Source organism: Lolium perenne, chromosome 4, assembly GCF_019359855.2.
Source record: "Lolium perenne isolate Kyuss_39 chromosome 4, Kyuss_2.0, whole genome shotgun sequence".
In the NCBI taxonomy this organism is placed as follows: domain Eukaryota; kingdom Viridiplantae; phylum Streptophyta; class Magnoliopsida; order Poales; family Poaceae; genus Lolium; species Lolium perenne.
Window position 1 is genome coordinate 168,529,992 of NC_067247.2, and position 17,316 is coordinate 168,547,307.

The 17,316-nt window shown below is 43.1% G+C and overlaps 2 protein-coding genes across 4 annotated transcripts in view; both read left to right on the plus strand.

The window, feature by feature from the left end:
• Positions 1-17,316, plus strand: part of LOC127294759 (alpha-L-arabinofuranosidase 1-like) — a 163,730-nt gene that overhangs the window by 55,643 nt on the left and 90,771 nt on the right. The window lies entirely within an intron of this gene.
• LOC127294763 (uncharacterized) lies at positions 9,577-14,133 on the plus strand. Of its 3 annotated transcripts, XR_007847008.2 has the most exons (6): positions 9,577-10,228; positions 12,237-12,280; positions 12,456-12,648; positions 12,789-12,861; positions 12,950-13,046; positions 13,120-14,133. XR_007847008.2 is itself a non-coding variant. In XM_051324649.2 (5 exons), the coding sequence occupies exons 1-3, from the start codon at positions 9,926-9,928 to the stop codon at positions 12,514-12,516; spliced, it is 408 nt and encodes a 135-aa protein (XP_051180609.2). In that variant the 5' UTR covers positions 9,584-9,925; the 3' UTR covers positions 12,517-12,861; positions 12,950-13,046; positions 13,120-14,133. The 3 variants fall into 3 exon arrangements, 2 of the variants coding, with proteins under 2 accessions (XP_051180610.2, XP_051180609.2); XM_051324649.2 differs by having other exon boundaries at positions 9,584-10,228; positions 12,456-12,861; XM_051324650.2 differs by lacking the exons at positions 12,237-12,280; positions 12,456-12,648; positions 12,789-12,861; positions 12,950-13,046; positions 13,120-14,133 and adding an exon at positions 10,630-12,230 and having other exon boundaries at positions 9,579-10,228.

Sequence of the window (17,316 nt, forward strand, 5' to 3'; positions counted from 1 at the left end):
ATGCCGATGATACGATTCTTCTTTTGGAACATCACCTCCAAAAATCTATTAATATGAAACTAATACTATGCCTTTTTGAAGAGCTCTCGGGACTTAAAATTCACTTCCACAAAAGTGAGATTTTTTGTTTTGGTAAGGCGAAGGATGGGGAGGATCAGTACAATCAGATCTTTGGATGTGACGTTGGCTCCCTACCATTTAGATACTTGGGTATTCCTATCCAATACAGAAAACTTAGGAACTCTGATTGGTATCTAGTGGAGACACGGTTTGAAGGCAAATTGGGATGCTGGAGAGGAAAATTACTATCCTATAGTGATAGACTTGTCCTTATCAATTCAGTTTTAACCAGCTTACCTATGTTTATCTTGTCCTTTCTAGAGATACCCGTTGGGGTAAGGAAGCGTTTGGACTTCTATAGATCTACGTTCTTTTGGCAGTCCGATGAAAATAAAACAAAATATAGGCTCACAAAATGAAATATCGTCTGCCGATCCAATGATCAAGGGGGCTTAGGTATTGAGGTTCTCGAACTCAAAAATAAATATTTATCGAGTAAATGGCTCTTTAAACTTCTTAATGAGGACGGGGTGTGGCAAGAACTGCTACATAATAAATACTTAAGACAGAAGACTTTATCTGGGGTGCAGACTAAGCCTACCGACTCCCCCTTCTTGAAGGGCTTGATGGGGGTTAAGGACGAGTTTTTTGCTAGAGGATTTTTTAAAGTAGGCAATGGAGAAGTACCGAATTCAGGGAAGATATTTGGTTAGAAAAAACACCTTGAGCCTAGCAATATTCATCATTGTATAATATTGTGCATCACAAAAAATGTAACGGTGGCTCGCGTGTTAGCTCAAACCTATCTGAATATTAGTTTTAGGCGGGCGCAGTTGGCAAACAAATGGACTTCTTGGTTACAGTTATGCCAAAAACTAATGATGATAAATTTAAATGACAAGACTGGTCGTTTTGTATGGAGACTAACAACCAATGATTTGTTTACGGTCAAGTCTATGTATGAGGATCTTATGAGTGACCACGCCCCTTTTTTGAGAAAATATATCTGTAAAGTTAAAATTCTACTAGAGATAAAAAATCATGTGGTTTCCGAGTAACAAAGTATTACTAACTAAAGATAACTTAGCTAAATGGATTGGGTGTATGAAATGTGTTTTATGCGGGAATCAGGAGACCATCGAACACCTTTTTATTGATTGTCCTTTTGCTAAACTTCTTTGACGCACTGTTAACTTCACCTTCAATGTTCCACCTCCAACCAATATTACGAATATGTTCGGTAATTGGTCAAATGGAGTAGATAGACAGTCTCGCAATCATCTTTTCTTTTCAGAGAAAAGGTTTTTCAAAAGATATGAATAATCCGAATTAGGGTCTCTGATTTATGTTGGTCTATATGGAGGGTGCGAAATGATATTATCATTAACAAAAAAAACATCTTTTCACTTTTTGCAGGTTATGCATATGGTGGCACATTGGGTTCAGCTATGGGCGCTCCTTTCACCGGAGGGGCAGCGGGATGCCATGACTTCTGGATGCACACAGCTCTAGATGGCCACTCAGCATATCTTGTGCCTGGCTGGCTGACGACATACTAGGTGGCTACAATGATGTGTAGTGATAGTATGTTTTGATTTTTTCGCTGGTTGATTTTTGTATCAATTCTTGACGATGCTTGAGTTATAATAACTACTGAATTTGAGATTTATCAATAAAAGACCGTGTGCATCATCACGATGCAGAAGATGGTGTTTTTATCCCCATTTCAAAAAGAAAAAGGTTCCGCGTTCGTCTTCGTTTGATGAAGCTCATCCTGGTATGACTTCGTTGCAGAACTTCTGAATGTTGTGTTAGAGATCTCCCAAGCAGTGGTGGAGCTAGGATTCGAGCATGAGGGGGGCGAAGATGATAGTGAAGGTATATAACGGGAAAAGTTTTCCGAAAAGACGTCATTTGTAGTTTTATCGGTCTTAGAAACACTTGTACTGAGACAAAAAGAAATTACAATATATCAAGTCTATCCATCGCATGCATTGGTATAAAATCATAGTAGCAATATGTGTTGGGCACTATAAAACAAAAAATAGTTTTATTTGATCAAGTTTATATCTAAAACATACCTTATCAACAATTTGATGATCTTATTGGAGGTGATCTTTGTAGCAATTTCTTTCCAATATAGAAAAGTGATGTAATAACTAATATGTCATCTGCATCGAACGAAAGATATATCTAATTACTAAATTAATCATCTGGCTTATATGCAATGCAAGGTCAACTGAACAATTAGACTATACATCACGCATCTCCTAAACAAAAACTAGCGACATGGTACCTTTAATTTGAGTGCTTGAGAAGATGGGCTCGATGGCACGGACACACGTCATGCCGGGCGTTTGCATGGCGACAGGATCAACTAGATGCAGCAGCTTGGCTAGCATACCGTCACGGTGGTGGCATCTCGTCTGGGATCTGACCATTAGAGCTGCAGCAGACGGCGGCACGGACGAACAGTTGCCTTTTGATCTGAACCGCTAGGTCTATAGAGACCAACGACAAGGAGTAATTACTACTAGGGATTTCTTTTTCGTGCCCTCGGGTCGTTAGTTGTACTCAGTTTTCCCCAGCCACTTAGTTTTTCCTCAGTTTTCCCCAAGCCTATGTCTGAAATCCGCAGAAGGAGCTCAGACGGAAGGAATCCGTTTATTTGGACGTTCTGTGCTGACGTGTTGCGCCGCGTCGTCTGTGGGGCCGCGTCGTGTGGGGCCGCGTCGTGTGGGGCCGCGTCGCGTGGGGCTGGTAGAAAGGGACCGCGTGGGACAGGACGAGAAGCGTTTGGTTGCACGTGAGCAGGAGCTGGGTTTTGTCTCTCTCGGTCCAAATTGGCATTTTTAAGAGCACCTTTTCCCCTCTTTCTCTCTCTGTCTTTTTCACCAAATTAGTATCAAATCTAGAGAAACTTCTATTTCTGTCTTTCTTCAATATGGCAGCAAATCTAGTAGCAAATCTCTGGGTTTATTTATGCCTTTTGGCCCTCGTTTTTTGCCCAATATGGCAGCAAATCTAGTAGCAAATCTAGAAGCTAGTATATGATAAATTCACAACAGCATAATCACAAAACTAAGTATAATACATAAACTGCATACAGCAGCCAAAAGCAGGCAATAACGTTGTTAATGTTCACGACAAACTAAGCTGAAAAATATACAAGACGCACGCAATGTATGGACAACAAGAAGATTAGGATGAATGAATTTGTTCTTCATTCCTCCTCATATATTTCTTTGTTGCTCCATTCGTGCATTTCCCCAAGGAAATATTCATTGAACTCCTTCCGTCTGCAGTGTGCGGCCAATACATCCTCCAAACGGTATGGCTTGTGTTCATTTCTCATACCGTAGCTTCCTATTCTATCCACACGTACTGGCCACTCATCCCAGGCCTTTGTATCATGAGAGTACTCTCTGATATAACCCAAATCCGCGTAGTAGATGCTGCCAGGTCGAAGTGTCGGGTACACTCTGGTGTCGACGGAGATACACCGGATATAATTCACGAAGAAGGCATTACTGCCAATGTTACTGACCGGATGGAGAGAGCGGCTCTGAGTGTCCACACGGTACACCAAAGATTTGCCTGCCAAAGCCTCACTGACCAACAACACAAGCAGCAGATCACCATCCGACTTCACAAGGTAGAACTTCTGACGTCCAAGTTCTGGAAATGAAATTAGTGTCTCCATGTTGACAGTGCTCGCGCGCTGTCGCAACTGTACATTGGTGCACACTATTCTTCCGATCTCAAAATTGTCCGCAGCTACTGCATACAGTTCACCATTGAACGGGGTAATGCAACGCAGACAATGGTTCTTGATCGAAAATCTTCCTTCTCCCCAATCTTCATTTATATCCGTAGTTGGAGTGCTCTCATCGACCCAACCAATTTCCGACGGGTAATTGGCGGCAACGAAGATCATAGTCGGGGATTTGATAACAGCGACTGATTTCAGAAAAACAGATGGCATCTGCGCCTCAAACATAGTGTTCGATTTCTTTGTGAGTGGGTTCAGCAGCCGTATCTTGTGCGGCGGGTTCTTCTGGGCAAGCACGATGACACCACGGCAAAAGCCGACGAAGTAGTATCTAAAATATATTGATGAAGATAACATTCAGCACTAAGATGTGTTTAAGATTGAAAATAAAAAGGTAGATATGGAGGAATTTGAACCTTGTATGAACTTCCGATAGATCTATGGTGACGTAGCGTGATGTGCCGAGTTGGAGGAAGGTGAACTCAGCGACGCGTGGAAGGGCGTGGTGTAGCATGATCCATTCGTCCAGGTGCACGTCGGGCTCAGGCAAACCTGAGCGCCAATTTCTACAGACTTGCCTCATAGCAGAGTAGGTGTCGGCGTACTCCTCGTTCGCCAGTAAGCATTGGCCGATCTTGTGAAGTGGTCCATCAGCCGAGAGAGAGGCCCAGTTCACGGAGGCGCCGCGCTTGGATGCGCCGCCCTCGGAGGCGACGCACTCGGCGGCGACGGGCTCGGCGGCGACGGGCTCGGCGGCAACGGGCTCGGAGGCGACGGGCGCGGAGGCGACGGGCTCGGAGGCGACGGGCTCGAAGGCGACGACCGCCGGCGCATTCTTCTTCTCCATCGCCGGCAGGGTAGCGTGCGTACGGCAGTTGGGGTTTTTTCGATTTGTAGAAGTTGATGGGACGTGAGAGGGGTGGTTTCGTGCGTGAGCGAGAATGAGACGACTGTGTGCAGAGGGAGGGAGGGAGGGGCTTACGCGTCCTAAATGCGACCCGCGTCCTACGCGTCCACTATTTGCACGTCTCCACCGCGACACGCGTCAACAATGGCACGTCTTGCACTTCTGCACCGCAACACGCGTCCTCGGGGCTAACCCTGGAAATTTAGATATACTCAGGTATACCCCCGAGTCATATACTAGCATTTTTTGTGTGCTCAGTTTTCTCCTTGAGTGCTAATACTGGCTAGTGTAATATACTCAGTTTTACCCTCAAGTGGCTGGTCAACAGAGAGTCAACAAATGGGATTAACTAGTTAAATGAGTTATTTAATGTGCAAAAAATTCCGAAAAAGAGTGGCACTTACTCATGGAGTCTTTACCACAAATTGCCACTTCTCAAATCATAGATAAATCATAGATAAATCAAGTTTCACCACAAATTGCCACTTCTCAAATCACCTAGTAGCTATGAAGGTGCATGGTTTTCCATAATAAGCCCTACCCAAAACAGCTTTCCCCAAAACATACTTTGTCTGAATGAGGCCATAATTTTCACACTCATGTAGATTTGTATTGCAAATAGTTTGAGGTAGGCCAAGATGGGTTTCATTGTACAAAACACGCATTTTCCATTTTTTTAAATCTCATATTTGAATCCCTTAGTCTGTTTACTACTCACTTGCCCTTGGTTTCTTGATACTACTCAGTTTTGCCCTCTTCCTTCACAAACTCTCACAGACGCCCAACATTGCCCTGATTGGTCTAGCCCATGTCACGCGGATCGTGCCCGCCGATCGTTGATCGTATGATCTAACGGGCAGGATAACCCCTATCTCTCTCTCAGTGGGGCCACCACCCTCTCTCTCTCTGTCGTCGGTTAGCTTCACGCAAAGTTTGGTTTTCTGCATTATTTTTCACGAGCTAAATTATAAACTCTTTTTAGGCATTACTTTTCACGCAAAAAATGATAAACCATCACCGATTTGTTGTAGCCATTACTTTTCACGCAAAAAAATGATACACCATCACCCATTTCGTGTACCCATTACTTTTCACGCAAAAAACGATAAACCATCACCGATTTTGTTGTAGCCATTACTTTTCACGCAAAAAATGATACACCATCACCCATTTCTTGTAGCCATTACTTTTCACGCAAAAAACGATAAACCATCACCGATTTTGTTGTAGCCATTACTTTTCACGCAAAAAATGATACACCATCACCCATTTCTTGTAGCCATTACTTTTCACGCAAAAAACGATAAACCATCACCGATTTTGTTGTAGCCATTACTTTTCACGCAAAAAAAATGATACACCATCACCCATTTCGTGTACCCATTACTTTTCACGCAAAAAACGATAAACCATCACCGATTTTGTTGTAGCCATTACTTTTCATGCAAAAAATGATACACCATCACCCATTTCTTGTAGCCATTACTTTTCACGAAAAAAACGATAAACCATCACCGATTTTGTTGTAGCCATTACTTTTCACGCAAAAAATGATACACCATCACCCATTTCTTGTAGCCATTACTTTTCACGCAAAAAATGATAAACCATCAATGATTTGTTGTAGCCATTACGGTAAATGATAAACTATCACGAATTACCATTTCTTTTAGGCATTACTTTTCACGGTAAAATGATAAACTATATCACGAAGTTCCATTTCCGTCAAGATAGTCCGCATTACTTTTTTGTTGAGATATATACCCCCACAACGGTCATTTCCTCCTTAAATTATTGTGTAAACCCCCACAACGGTCACCTCCTCCTTAATTTATTGTGTAAACCCCTACAACGGTCATCTCTCCCTTATAAACACCCACAACGGCCATCCCTTGTGTCAATAGGTTCTGCCTCTCTCTTCTTCGTTCACATACACTTGATCATCCATTGCCATGGCTTCCACGTCTCGGACGCGGAACGGAAGGGGAAGGGGAAGGGGAAGGGGAAGGGGCGGCCGGGGTGGTGGATCATCATCATTACCACCACCACCGTCGTCAACACTGCCATTGATCATAGAGGAGTTCTTCATCGTCATCTATGAAGACCCTTTGGTCAAGAAGGTACGTATGCGTTCCCACATATATGATGCATGTGATTAATTATGGGCATGTTCTAAAAAACCTTTAGTTTCAAACGATCGGCGCTCGATCTCTTTGCAGGCACTCCCAAAAAAGTTTGTGGACTATCTTGACGGCCAGGAGCCAGCTAAGGTGTATCTGCGAGCAGCTGACTGCGGTCCTCATCTCTGGACCGTGGAGGTCCTATTTGACGGACAAGGCCGGATGTATCTCGACAAGGGCTGGGAGAATTTCGTCATCGCGCACGGTGTGGATTTCAGCTGCTACGTACACTTCAAATATGAAGGCGATGATGTGCTCACAGTGAAGGTGTTCGACGGAACAATGTGCAGGAAGTACTACTACTCAGACGACGAAGATACTGACGATGAAAGTGACGACGACGTGAAGCCATGCATCCATCCCCTTTAGAGATCTAGCTATTTTCTATATATTTAGAGATCTAGCTATTTTCTATATATTATGCACAATGTTTAGCATAAGAGTCACTTTAAATTAAGCTACGAAAATAGTCACCTGCCATGGGCTGAGGCGGCCCCACAGAGCGGCTCTATATTATATTCTCTAAATAAATAGACAACCCCAGCGGTCATTGGCTGCGGAGGCCCCACAGAGCGGCAATATATGATTTTCTATAAATAAATAGACGACCCCACTGGTCATTGGCCGCGGCAGCCCCACAGAGCGGCAAATATATGTCTTTTCCTGAAAAATAGACGACCGCACTGGACATAGGCTGCGGCAGCCCTCGTAGCGGCAATATATGACTTTTCCTGAAAAATAGATGACCCCACTGGTCATTGGCTGCGGCAGCCCAATAGAGCGGCCCCATTTGTCAGCACGAGACGGGTCAGAGAGGAACTGCCCTCTGTGCAGCCCCACCCGTCAGATTAACGGTAACGGTAAGGCCTCTGACCTGACGGCAACCCTCCCGCGAGGGGTTTCAAACTAGAGGGAGGGGAAAACTGAGGAAAAACTAACGAGCTGGGGAAAACTGAGCACAACTAAGGACCTGAGGGCACGAAAATAGAAATCCCTTACTACTATGGCTTAAAAGATGGGCTCGTTTTGGGCTTAGGAACATACAAAGCACATCACTAATGCTTTGGATTGGGCTAAATACAAACTAATTACCTCTGTTGGGCCATTAATACGGGGTGAACAGCTCATGTGCGACGTTTTCCATGGAATTGGATGAAAGCGACGTTGTTCGTGAAAATAGCTAGCATACGATGTTGTTTAGGTAGGAAATAGCTCAGAGCCACCAGTGCCATAAAATGGCTGTTAAGAAGGCAGGTAGGTTAGTTAACGGTTTGGTTAAGTTAGTGGTGGCCCTGAATCAAACCAACCGACCCAACCGCATCCTTCCGACCGAGCGCGCGCATGACATTTTCTAGCGGCGGCGGCAGAGCTCACCATCCTTGTCGATGGCGGCAGCGGTGGCGGAGCTTGCTCCGAGGACGGCAGCGCTTTCATTCTACGACGGACGTGGTGAGTGCCATTCGAAACACTAATTCCTCTTCCATCATTCTCTGCAAGGTGCAAAATAGCAGCTCCAATATAGCCTGAAACCCTAAGGAATTAGCACACAAAATTAGCATTGCCAAGTCCCCTTTCACTTTCATGGATTAGGAATTTCGACAAACACTTAGAGTGCAACAATCGTAGACAGACTCGAAGCATAGGATGATATTGTACTCCGCTTGTAGAGAAACTAGACATTCTCTACACAGATGCAATAGTCTGATACTCCAATTAAAACACAAAGATTTAAGGTATGAAAAAATAGTATGTCCTCCAAATCAGGTATGAAAAAAGAATAACCATGTATGCATTTCCAATTGTACAAAAGAAACAAAAAGAAATGCTCCAAGAGGTAATAAAATGGAACTCGTACAATGGGTGATGATTGAGGTAAAATGACAAGAAAGTGGTATAATTATAAGTGGGCCAGGACATATTTTGTTCCATATAACTCCATCGCGAAGAAGGAAATATGCCTCCTGTCTAGAAGGGATGGACATAGAAGAAGTCACAAGCAACATCCTTTGGACCTTCCGATAATACAGACTGGGCTCTATATGAATAAAAAGCCTCTTGTCTGGAAGCAACAATATGTCCTGAACTTGATTCTCACACTACCACGACAAGAGATGTCCCTTCAAATATGAAACTTGTAGGCACGAGGCACATGCATGACAGCCCATTAGCTTGTGCAAAAATGCTGCGCGTTCAATGCATTTGCTGTATAAAGACCGGTATATACATTTCTGTGAGCTCCTTTGGATAGCTTAATTTGTAAGCAGTAGTAGTAGTAAGGCATACGGTTACACACGCATTCTCGATCTGCCGTACGATAATTGGAATTGAATTGGGTCAGCTGTATTAGGTCTCCGATTTATTTGCATTGTGATTCCATTTCTTTTCTTTGGAAGTTGCAAGATAGACTAAACAAAATCAAATCCAAAAAAAAAAAGTAACAGAGGTACTGCCACTCTGTGCTGTTGTGCATCTCACGGTATGATTGCTGCACCCCCATGGGGCTCTCACAGGCGTTTGGATTTTGGGCCGTCCGATCGAGCTGACGTGGCGCGATCTCGGCCAGCCATTCCATCCAGGGCGCGAGGCCCTCGTGCGAACCCGCATTTTATCCATGGGTCGGTAAAAAGCCCGCCTGGCCCGGCGCAAATAGGGGAGAGAGCACGCAACCCTGGCCAATCCCTTCGCTCGTTCTTCTCCCCTCCGCCTCCGCCTCCGCCTCGCGCCCCCCAGCCATGCCGCCCCCGCCGCCGCCTCCCCTCACAGATCCCCTAGCCGCGCCGCCGCCTCGCAGACCCCCAGCCCCGCCGCCAGGAGTTCGGCGCGGGGAACCGCACAGCGCCGGCCGCCGCATCGAGACGACCGCCGATTCGCCGCCTCCTCTCCAGCTTCGGCAGGAGGTGCACGGACCACGGCCGCCGCAACGCCGAGCTCTGCCACCTCGCGCCTCCACCTCGCGCCGCACTCCATCTCGTCTTCGTCAAGCCGCCCGTGGAGCACTTGCCGCCGATGCGGTCGCCCAGCGCGAGGGGGAAGTCGGCGGCGACCGGCCCTGGCAAGCGCGAGGGGGAATTGTGGCTATTCTCTCTTCCCCGTGCGCCCTTTGCGATGTGCATCCTCTCCCGAGCGGCCGGTCTCGCCAACACCTCGTCCCTGCTCTCCCCTACGCGGCCAAGCCCGACCAACCGCTGCACATCGCCAGCAGCGCTGCTGGTGCCGCGGCGGCCGGACGAGGTGCGGCGCCTCGTCAGGCTCACATTCGTGCGCCCGCCACTCATCATGCCGTCCTGCTTCCTCTGGGACTACATTAAGGTCAGCTGCCTTCAGATTGAATTTTTTTTCTTTGTTACTAGCAAATTCTTGTTGGAATTGATTCTGCCCATTGAACTGCGAGACCATAGGACGTCAGATGTGATTATAAAATCGTAGGAGGGGGGATATTGAGGCGCCTCTAGATAGGAGAATTATGTTTTTTTATGTGGATATATGGAGTAGCAATCGAGTCAAATTTCGTCTCACTTTTTCAGATAGAAAACGGTCCTCTGCACGTGCTGGTGCTGGGGCTGGGAACCGAGTTGGCCATTCAAATGCCTGAAATTGAAACGTTTGGTTCATCTTAATCGCTTGAATCATGTGCCAAATTGGTCTACAATAAAGCAGAGGATTTTAATTGACTGATTTCTCACTGACTGAACATTCATCTTCATCCTCAGGTCGATTTTATTTGCAAAACAAACACTACCACAGATTGAATTATCAGGGCCTAGGTTCAGTGATAACATTTATGTAGTTGTCTGGCATCCAGATTTTACACACAGTTTTTCAGGATGCTTCGAGGGAAAGGTATGCTAAGGCGGAGTGGGGGGATATTTTCTTTGCACTGCTGTCTGTTTGTTGTGGTTGAAAACATCACCGAATATCTTATTACCGTCAGTGGACACCAACTAACTGAAACCACTATGTGTGGCTGTTGTAATGCGCGAGTAGATATGATGTAGCCGACAAAGCCTCAAAATATTGACACACGTGGTTAGGAGCAGATCATCAGTCTTGTTTTGTTCATGTGAACATGTTTGCATGTGATTTCTACCTGTGGAGGCAGCGGCAGCCGCACAGACACTTGCAAGTGGAGGGCCCAGAGTAAGCGAGTGACAACATGCTTGATTTAATACATAGTAGGTCCACCATTTGTTTGCTAACTTATGTTCTGGAGTTATGTTCTCCTCTACTAAAGTTCACATTTCTGGTGTAAAGTTAGCACAATAATTACTTACCTCCTACAAATAAATTGATGTTCAGTACGTAAATGCAATTGATTATGGATTTCTCTAACTGCTTGAAATTTCTTGGAGCTGCAGTTCAGTTAACTATGCGATCAAGTTGATTCCAGTGAATGTTTGATGTTCTCCTTTGAAAGAAGAACATAACAGAAAAGAACCCAATTTGGTTTTTTCGAAAGTAAAGTGTTAAGTCGACAACTGACAACATTAAGATAATAATATTGATGTTTGAATTATATGGACGGGCGGTTCATCTGGGTGACCACAGAAATGCTTCTTGGACTGCATCTGGTGCTTTGATTTGACTTTTTTTTTGCCTCAGATTACATATGATGCACACACGAGCGATAGGTTGATATGTATTTTACCTGCTTGCTTCTGACTTCAGCTTAAATATTTTTATACTAAAATTCGTTTGGTAAGAAGCAATGGAATTATTGGTTGCTATGCAGCCCAAAATATGTATGTTTGCATTTTAGTACTGTGTTTTGGCTGTTGCTCGATTTTGGTACCATGTTTGGGTTGGGCCAAGGCTTCTAAACTGATCTGCAAATTGCCAGAGCTTCATCTAGCATTTTCATGTACCTTCTTTTAGCCTTCAAGTTATGTGTGATGTATGCATAATCCATTTATACACTGATATGCATTCATCCTGCTTGCTTGACACTGAATTAATATTTTAGAGTACCAATTTACAGTTCTGAAATTTGTTGAGTAAGAAACAGTGAAAGTATTGTTGGTTATACTACCTCAAATATGAATATTCACATTTTAATGTTGTGCTTTGGCCTGTCCTTCGATTTAAGTGTTACGTTTGGGTTAGTCTAGCACAACTAGATATATTTCAGTTAAGTCTCCTAAACTTCACTTAGCAGGTAAAATTCTTCTGTTTAGCAGAGCATGCTTTCCTTTGGCATGGTCAGAACTGTTTTTGGTGATCTGGCTGAATATTATTTTATTTGCGATCGTGGTTTTTTTTAATGGTGTACTTGTGCATATATTTGGGATACATTGTGCTATATGCTTTTTTTTTGTTTCAGGTTCTACGTTGCTGCTGCAGGCTATTGTTGCGACTGTTTCTTTGGTAGGTAGCTGCTTATGAATATAATTGGGCTGAGTGAAATTCATCTTTCTTAGCGGTGAATGAGTCTTTGACTTACTGGTGAATAAGTTTTAGACATACCTGCTTTGTATAGTACATTTGTCTGGTTCATTCCCATGTCCTACGCTGATGCAAGTCTTCTGTAAATTGTTTGTAGGCGCAAACCATTGTCACAGCTCAGGCGGATGCAGCAGGCAATAAGAAGAATGTCTGAATAAAAAGCAGGTATGTTGAGGGTGACTTTGATGCGTGATGGGCGCTGGTGCTGCGGTCCACACCCAGATCGATCCGCTAAGGAACTGCCCCACATCCAGATCGATGCCGCCCAAGAGCAAAATCTGAAGAACAAGGTGTTATCTCTCTTTCTCTCTTCGTAGTAGCAATGAGTTGATCATGCTCAGGGCATTTTGGGCCTTTTCCAATTGATCATATGCTATTCTTTCAGTATTTTCTGCTTTAGCTAAAGATTGCAGGTTGTTGTCTACCGCAGGGGTCATCACAGCACTGGCCTCCATTCTTGCTTCATTGAGTTGCCCATCAATGCTTATTAGCGCAATGCAGAGGTAGCTCCAATTATGCAGTTTGTTTTATCAAATTGTTTCCTGGTTCGAGGCTGCAGATTTGCACACTAATTGTTTCTATAAATGTCAGGCCTAAAAGACTATTGATAGGATGACAATAGGAGGACAAGAGATGCCACATTACCAAACCGGCCCTCCTCAGCCTCTTATTTGGCAAGGATCTGCAGGTTCTCTCTGTCTATTTTGTCTCTTAAAAGTACATACCATCATTTCCTTACATTTCCTTTTCTTGTGCTGTAGGCAAGAATGAACGCCCTCCAGTTTAGTTGCTTACAAGGCCCATTGGTAATTAGCTTCGCCAATAGTTCTCATGTTTGTTTGTGTCAGTATTGTAAATATCAGACTCTCAACTACAATATCTTTATGCTTATTCCGGTATATATGGGGAGTAGTATCTGATGAAATCTCATATTTCCTTTGTTTTAATCTAAATGTTTATTTTATCTACCCTAAAATCTCGGGATTGCACTGAGAAAATATGCAGACGCATGTCGTGTTTAAATTTCCTATGCTATTTAAGTTAGTTTGCTGCCAGGATAATGTCAGCACTAGACACTTTGAGTAAAGGTTTTCTGTAGATCTTTGCTCCTTGAAAGCTAGGACTTGGGGAACACAAATGTTCTCGCTTCGAGACCTGATCTGCATAATTCATAAATAGTTGTTATGTCTAGGTTTAAATTTTTGAATAATATGTAAATCAGTGACATACTAGCATCAGTCGTTCATAGTTGCTATGTCTAGGCGTTAATTTTTTGAATAATATGTAAATAGTTGTGCGTGATAACTGAAAGTTTACGATGCTATTGTTTGAGAAATGAGAGAAGAATAACATGCATAACTATTCCTCATCAGAAAGGACAAATATTACGTGGTATTTTTTTAGATTCAAAACTTTGAGATTATATGGTCCCTGAAGTAATTTGTTGGAGTTTCCGTAAACCGTTGTCTTCCCATCTCTTCCTAGCACATCACTTTTCATTCCTCTTGAAATGTGTTGATTACATTGTACTTATCTTTCTTTCTCTATAGAGCATGCTTATCTTTCTTTCTCTATAGAGCATGTTTTACGTGCTATGGAGCTGACGGACAACGTGTTTGGCAAAGATACAGTTGTTGATCCAAAATCAGTTGTTGAACCTCTGCCTTGGCCAAATGATATTTTTTTACGTATTTTCAACATGTCTTATATAATATATATTTTTATCTGTTCACCATGTCTTGACAAAAGATATAAATGCAGATGTGGGAGACAATAACCCCTGGGACCATACGAGTACATGGCTCCAGCTTCACGTTAGGTATGCATATTGAATTTTAGTTTCAGGGGCCACTAAGTTATCAGGTTCTTATAAATTCAGTTTCTATGATCTCTTTGGCCTTTTAGTATGGATGTGGCGATCGGCTTGGATTTTCAAACAGATCTGAGATTAAAAATGATTGTTTGCATTTTTACGTAAGAGGATTATCAAAGAAGGATGTTTCCTTATAAACAAACCGTCCATTCAAAGTTATGTTTTCCCACATGCTTACTGATTTTTCTACAATACTTGCATACGATGATTTGTTAAGTATTTATGCTATACTGATAAAAACCGCTTCACATGTAGATACGTAGCCTTGCAGCTTTCTTTTGCTCTACGTGTGAATAGAATCCGTCGGAGCTACTCCCTGATGGCCAGATTTACTTTTGAATGCCCGTACTGCTTGCAGCGGATGATGTTCACATGTTTGTCTATCAGCCATGGTGAACCTGGTCTGATCATCCGACACTTTTTATGCAACGTTGTTGCCTACATGACCATGTTGTTAAACCTTGACTAAATTTCAGTAAAATGTACCCAGGAATTCAATCAGCTATGTTATGTAATATACTTAGCACAGTATTGTGTTAGATGAACCTGTACATGTTTTTATCTATCTATGCTGGGATTTATGCTACGACATTAAACTTATATGCTCTCCATCAGACGTATTCACAAGACTGTCATATAGCCTAAATCCAAAATGCAGTTCTATGTACAATTCCATCCTCATTGACATTTAGGACATCAGATTTTTATCGTTTTTATACAAAATCTACATTTGCACGGATTTCACGGGATCGTGCGCCAAGGCGCACATATAAATCTAGTGCCTGTTAATTGAGGTAAGATGACAACCAACAGGTATAATTATAAGTGGGCCAAGACATTTTTCCCATATTTTCCATTTCGAAAAAGGAACCAACATAGATGAGGTGGACAAGCAACAGCCTTGTGGACCTTTCGATACAAATCGAGCTCTCTACAGGAATATGCCTCTTGTCTAGAAGCAACAATATGGAGTGAACTTAATCTTCACGCTACCTCCGTGACTACCCTAGACCAAGTGATGTTCGTACCAATATGGAATTTGTAGGCACATGAGTCCCATTAGTTTCTTCTGCAAATTAAACATGCTCCACGTTAACGCATTTGCTTTATAAGGATTGTATATACGCTTCTGCTTCTGTGAGCTCATCTGAATAAGTACTTTTGTGGGCGTGGGATTTGCGGTTACACACGTCTTCCGTTTCCTAGGGTCTGTCTCAGTGTGTTGAACTTGAATTGCAAGGTGATTTCATTTTGTTCTTTTAGGATGCATCTCTTAGTTGCAGGTCCTTTAAAAAAAAATCTCTTAGTTGCAGGTAGTGTTTTTTTCTTGGCCGTTATTTACCTGTATTTAATAATGTGCTCAAAATTTAAATGATTTAGATAAATTTTGGAATAGTGTTTAAAAAAATAAAGGATCTCGGATGGAGAACGAGAAAAAAAGAACCTTAGTAGCAGGATAGAACTAAAATTAAAGCAAATCAGATGTTACTCCTGATAAAGTCTCTGGTCCATATTTTATGCTTCTAGAAGTATGCGACACTTTGAAAACCTTTTCCTTCTTGTTAGTTTGCACGGATATGTTGGAGAACTATGGTTTGTTGTTCCGTTATAGTGAACTCCAGCCTTCTCAAGGTCATATGGAAAAACAATGTTCAGTCCAAATCCCTTAATGATAACGGTCAACACTCGACCGCACTGGATCAATGTGGGACTCTGTAGGAGAAGTGCCTCTCCATCTCACCTCTCGCTCTCCCACGGATACAGGCTTCCGCATGAGCCGTGAGCCACCTCAGAACCGGGGCACTGAGTGAAGAAAACATGCTAGTAGTAAATGTTTAGTCTTTGGAAGAGATTTGTAGATCCGCATAAATCTCGTATTGGAGGATACGCTATAAGCATTGTTGCTTAATTGTAGATGTGTGACATGTGTTGTCGTTTAAGAAGCCCGTGTCGTCGGAGATGGTGAAGAAGAGGAAGCCTGTTTAGGGATAGAGGAAACCACATGGGACAATCATGGCCATGGATGAGCTTGTTGACATGCTCCGTGACTAGTCGGAGGTAGGAAATGCTCTACGGTGGTTGAGGGTACGCGATCTGCAACATTTGATTGTGTCGTTGAATGGTATTGGAGTAGCCGGCAATAGTGATCTGTGTTGTGTTCATTCGAGATTTTGGAAAGGTTAACATTGAATAGTTAAGTGGGGTCGTTTCCAACCAATACCACGTTAGTTCAATCTAATAAACTGAAATCCATATATATATATATATCAACGCGGATTTTATAACCGGGTGGCTAGCTGTGCACACATGTTCAGCCATTAGATATAGGGAGCATGATTGAGACTTGGTGCCTTTGGATACTTCACATTGTTTTGGGCAGTTAACGTCGCATGCATCTCCGTCAAAAACGCATGCACTTTGCATGGATGAAAAACAACACGTATAGTTTGATGTAGTTGAGTGCCACGAGTTTTAGTGCGTGACGTTGGTAGGCAAGATAAAACATGTGACAAGAGCATCCACTTCTTAAACTGGCTGACAAGGGACTACACGCCTTATTCTGGCTGATTTATGTGTTGCGTCGTGATGCCTCTTTGTGCTGATTATGGTATTGTTTAAGCCTGTAAAACTTCTGAGGTTGGCCACGCATCTCTTTCGTGCATGCATGTTCCCTGCCGAATCATGACCATCACGTTCATGCATAAAGGTAAAGGGGGTGGTGCTAACTGTTATCAACTGCTACTATGTATCAAAATTGTGCTGACAAGTGTTGAGATGTCAGGCTCTTCCTCTTTCTGACCTAGTACCACCACTATTGAAGTTTTAACATTTCTCTCTGTCCGACCCATCGAAAACTGACGGTTAATAAAACGGAATCGCTGATTAGTACTAACACCAAGCAAGGGCTTGTCGTAATCCCAATGGAACAAACAATAATCAGTGAATAGATCACCAAATAACAGAGAAGTAGCACCAGCTATACCTACATGTTTCTGTGCTATATTGTGTTGTCAAGTCTTAGATAGTCTGGTGTGCTCAAGAACTGTCGGTATATGTTTGGTTTGGGTACTTGGGTTGCTGATAG

Excerpts from the sequence above, each read along its gene's own strand:
- LOC127294763 (XM_051324649.2), top strand. The coding sequence starts at position 9,926 with ATGCGGTCGCCCAGCGCGAGGGGGAAGTCGGCGGCGACCGGCCCTGGC. Across the intron at positions 10,229-12,236 it reads TCCTCTGGGACTACATTAAG|GTTCTACGTTGCTGCTGCAG; the intron begins GTCAGCTGCCTT and ends TTTTTGTTTCAG. Across the intron at positions 12,281-12,455 it reads TTGTTGCGACTGTTTCTTTG|GCGCAAACCATTGTCACAGC; the intron begins GTAGGTAGCTGC and ends AATTGTTTGTAG.